Below are 5,372 nucleotides of genomic sequence, written 5' to 3'. Positions count from 1 at the left end.
TATTATTTACGTATAATTTAATTTAATTAATTATTTAATAATCGACAATTAATTGGTCATTGTATGGTGACTAGTTATTGTTCGACAGAATAATTAATTATTAATTAATCTCTATCTTCATTATTAATTCTGAAATTATTTATTAATTATAATTAAGTGTTCAAGTCGTTTCTTAGATAAATTGATCACCACAAGTAATCTATTTATTATAGAAATAAGACAATTAATTATCAATTAATATTTATCACGATTATTATTACTGTTATTTTTATAAATTTATCACAAAATGGATAACCCAAGGGTTTCTTTAGAACAAAAACGCGTAATGATAGCTTCGAAAATTACTAAACTTCAGGATGAACTAACAGCTGAAGGTGTTAAAACTAAGTCCATTAACTATCGCTTTACAAAAGTAAAGGAATTATTTGAACAATATGAAAAACTTATTGAGAAACTCGAATTAACTACACCAGAGGATAATGAAGTAAATCTCGCGGAAGACGTTCGTACATTATTTTACGATCTTATGGATCAATTTGAAAAGTTAACTCAATTGAATAGAACTAACCATAATAATTCACATAATGCAAACATTAGTACGAATAATACTACAGCGGGAAATACTACCTTTGTTGAGACTCAACGACTTGCTAAACTCCCTACTACTGATTTACCTAAATTCGATGGTAATTTTGAAAATTGGCTATCTTTCAAAAACACATTTAAAACACTTATTGATACACGTAATGATCTTGATGATCTAAACAAATTTTTATACCTCCGCGGATGTTTAATTGGCTCAGCAACTAACAAGCTAGCGCTTTTTGATGCGAGTGCAGAGAATTATATTAAAGCTTGGGATTTTTTAACTAAAACATATCAGAAGAAAAGAGCATTAATTTGTAAACATTATGACTCGATACTTAATCTTAATACAATTTCGATCCCAACAACAGATAATTTAAACAAGTTGATAGATGATGCTCGGCAACATATAAATAATCTACAGCTTGACTAGTCGTTCATAATTATACAACCATACTTAGAACACCGCGTTTTCAATTGATGATGAGTGCTCTCATCCAGATGCGTGATTCAGCAGGTAAATTCATACAAGCTCGCGCTTTACTTGATACCTGTGCAACAGCTAATTTTATTACTGAAAATTTGACTAATAAATTAAAACTTCCTATGCAAAATTGTTCTATTCCAATCGGGGCTGTTAATGGAATGCAAACCCTTTCAAAACATGTCGTACAAATAAATTGTAAATCTTTAAACGATAAATTTCAAAGAACATTGTCATTTTTAACCGTTGATGAAATTGCAGAATTAAGTCCGAATGAAATGTTTCCACGTAATAAAATATGCATACCTAAAAACATAATACTCGCTGATCCACAATTTCACATACCAAGACCTGTAGATGTCCTTATCGGTTCAGGTACCACACTTTCTCTTCTATCTGTCGGACAGATTAATCGCTCACAAAATGATTGTGATTTAATACTACAAAAAACACAACTGGGCTGGGTCGTAGCGGGGGGAGTCAATAATGATAAAGATGTATTTCCTGTAACTTGTCAATTAACTGATCTATCGAGTCAATTAACCAAATTTTGGAATATTGAAGACCTAGGTTCTAATGATTCTCGATCCTTTGATGATTCTACGTGCGAGACCTATTATCAAAATAACACTACTCGCGATACTGACGGTAGATACGTAGTAAAATTACCTTTTCGCGTAGACGATGTCGATTTCGGAAATTCTAAACAACTAGCTTATAAAAGATTTCTATCCTTACAGAGGAGATTAAATTCAGATTCCTCATTAAAGGCTGAATACATTAAGGTCATGAACGAATATATCGATCTTGGCCACATGGTACACGTACCGGATGATAGTGGACCTGGGTATTATATGCCCCATCATCCGATAATTAAAACATCTAGTACTACCACCAAGGTACGCGTTGTATTTGATGCTTCAGCTAAAACCGATAAAGGTATCTCATTGAATGAAGTTCTACTAACTGGACCTACTATACAAGACAATCTCTTCACTATTATTTTGCGTTTCCGCACCTTTGTTTATGCTATGACGTCTGACATCGCTCAAATGTATCGGCAAATCTGTATTCATCCGGATCATCACAAATTTCAACGAATTCTTTACTATCATAATAACAATATTAGCACTTTTGAACTTAAACGAGTTACGTTCGGGGTTTCTGCAGCCCCATTTTTAGCTATACGCACCGTAAACCAACTTGCTGATGACGAATCTCATAATTTTCCTGTAGCTTCAAAAATATTAAAACGAGATCTTTATGTCGATAATCTACTAACTGGATCTAATTCTTTGACCGAAATTTTAAAATTGCGTGATGAAATCATTCAACTGGTGCGAAAAGGTGGATTTGAACTCAGACAATGGGCTTCAAATCATCGACATGCACTGGATAATTTCGATCAAAGAACTTTAGATTTAGATTGTGCTATCAATGATGATCCAATTTCTAAAACTTTAGGCATTGCATGGAATTCTCTAACGGACGAATTTATTTACACAGTCAAACCAATTGACTCGTCGCGAAAAATAACTAAGCGAACCATCTTATCTGATATTGCAAAAATTTTCGACCCTATCGGAATTCTGGGTCCTATAGTATTAGCGGCAAAAACTATCATTCAAGAATGTTGGAAATTAAAGGTCCACTGGGACGAAGCGGTCCCACAAGAGCTACATTTACACTGGTGTAAATTTGCTGAACAATTACCTCTGATTAAAGATTTTTCTATTGAGCGCAATATTTTACTTCCCAATCCGACTGACATACAATTGCACGGATTTTGTGACGCTAGTAAAGTGGGCTATGGTGCTTGTATTTACATAAGATCAGTAAATAAACGCGGAAACGTACTCACAAAATTAGTTTGTTCTAAATCTCGAGTTGCTCCCATCAAAGATGTTACAATTCCAAAATTAGAATTATGCGGAGCATTATTACTTGCTAAATTATATAAAGACACAATTCCCTCCTTTGACTTTGATATTTCTAAAGTTACGTTTTGGTCTGATTCAACTATTGTACTTCAATGGCTCAAACGGTCTCCTAATTCTCTGAAGGTCTTTGAAGCAAATCGCGTAACAAAAATTCAAACTCTTTGCAGTAAAGTCGAATGGCGACATGTTAGAACCAAAGACAATCCGGCAGATTGTTTATCTAGAGGTCAACTTCCTTCTGAATTCTTAAATAACAAAATGTGGTTAGAAGGTCCCACGTGGCTCTCACAGGACTCTCTTAATTGGCCTAACTTAAAGCCTGCTGTTCCTTCCGAACTTCCAGGTACTCGAAAAATTACCTGTTTATTAGCCACTACTGAGAATTTGTTTAAACGATTTTCATCATATTCCAAACTTATAATTTCCCTTTCTTATTGTTTACGAATGTTAAAAATAATGCCTTCAAATACAAATCTTTAAGCGTAGAAGAAAAATTATCAACTGAAATAAAAATCTTGACTATGATTCAAAACGAACAATATCATTATGAAATCGAACAAATTAAGGAAACCGGAGAGACTAAGAACTTACGATTGCGATGTCTCAATCCATTTATCGATTCAGACGGACTACTGAGAGTAGGAGGTCGTTTGAAACATGCTCCTATATCTTTTCAAAGAAACATCCTATTTTATTACCTTCACGTCATTATGTTACCGATTTAATTATTAGAGAAACACATGAAAAATTATACCATTCAGGTATACAGAGTACGCTTTCAAATCTTAGACACAAATTTTGGCTGCTAGACGGTAAAAACCAGATCCGTAAAATTGTAAAAAATTGTGTCACATGCATTCGACATCAGCCTGTAATACTGCAAGGTAAAATGGCTAATTTACCTAGATCTCGAGTCACCGAATCAGCGGCATTTTCCCACGTGGGTGTAGACTACTTTGGACCGCTCTTTATTAAAGAACGTAAATTCAGAAACAGAACAAAAATTAAAGTCTATGGATGCGTCTTTGTTTGCATGGCTACTAAAGCTATACATTTAGAAATTGCTAGCGATTTAACAACAGAAGGTTTTCTCGGGGCATTTGGTCGTTTCATTGGTCGACGAGGAGTTCCAACTCACGTCTATTCGGACAATGGTACCAATTTTGTAGGCGCAAATAATCAATTGAGAGAATTGTATGTGTTATTTAATTCAAAATCCCATCAAAATTCCGTTAACGAATATGCTGTACGCAAAAACATTATCTGGACGTTCAATCCTCCACTATCTCCTCATTTTGGTGGTATTTGGGAAGCAGCTGTAAAATCCTTCAAACACCACTTTAAACGAGTGGTAAAAGACCAACTTCTCACTTTCGAAGAATTGAATTCTCTAACCATCCAAATAGAATCTATACTAAATTCTCGTCCTCTCTGTTCTCTATCTAGTGATCCTAATGATCCTATTGCCTTGACGCCTGCTCATATTTTAATAGGACGTCCTCTCACAATGCTGCCTGAAAATGATTTTTCTGATGTTCCAGATAACAGACTCAATGTTTGGCAATTCATTATCAAGGCTAGACAAGACTTTTGGAGACGTTGGTATTTGGAATACCTCCATGAACTTCAAATTCGGCAAAAATGGCATTCCTCTCAAGGAGAAATTTCAATCAATCAAGTCGTCTTATTGATGGATAAAACCAACCATGTATGCGGTGGCAGCTGGGAGTGGTGGTCGACATTCATCCAGGAGATGATGATGTGACAAGAGTAGCTTCAATCCGAACGGCTCAAGGGATATACAAACGAAATATCACTCTACTATGTCCTTTACCAATCAATTCTTGAATTTTATAAAATCAAACATTGTAATCATGTAATGTAACTAATTGTAAACACTATTCATACCATCTTGCTCAGCCTTCGCAACGGGGGGAGTATGTTTAACCGATAGAAAAAACATTCAATAGAAATTTATACGAGGAGTTGCGCCTTCGGGCTTGATCGCTCCAACTCGTGTAAATTCGTGTCACACCATGGCTGTCGCTCATGCGCGCCCTGGTTAGCGGGAGAGAAGCCGGCTCGCGTGGCGGGCGAAAAGCAGTTGTGCTTGGACGCTTGTACTAGTACGACTACTCTGTGTCAATCGTTTTCTGATTTATCACGTATAATACGCATTTACTTTAACACTTAAAATTTTCATTAAATATTATTAGTTTCATTAATTTCAATTACCAATTAAATTCTCGAATCATTAAATTTCATTAGTAATTATTCAGTGAGTTAAATAAATCAAAATTAATAAGTGACGCCACGCGGTTATTGCGCGCCATTTTGAGAAAGGATTGCATCAGCCACGCGGC

General features: G+C 35.1%; 1 protein-coding gene across 1 annotated transcript; it reads left to right on the top strand.

Annotated features, from left to right (window-relative positions):
- Positions 1 to 286: 286 nt before the first annotated feature.
- Positions 287 to 1,018, top strand: LOC123271710. Its single transcript, XM_044738101.1, has one exon. The coding sequence runs from the start codon at positions 287 to 289 to the stop codon at positions 1,016 to 1,018; it is 732 nt and encodes a 243-aa protein (XP_044594036.1).
- Positions 1,019 to 5,372: the final 4,354 nt, after the last annotated feature.

This window comes from Cotesia glomerata, linkage group LG9 (genome assembly GCF_020080835.1).
Source record: "Cotesia glomerata isolate CgM1 linkage group LG9, MPM_Cglom_v2.3, whole genome shotgun sequence".
Lineage (NCBI taxonomy): Eukaryota > Metazoa > Arthropoda > Insecta > Hymenoptera > Braconidae > Cotesia > Cotesia glomerata.
The sequence above is the reverse complement of the archived record's forward strand: the minus strand, read 5'-3'. Positions and strand labels throughout refer to the sequence as shown.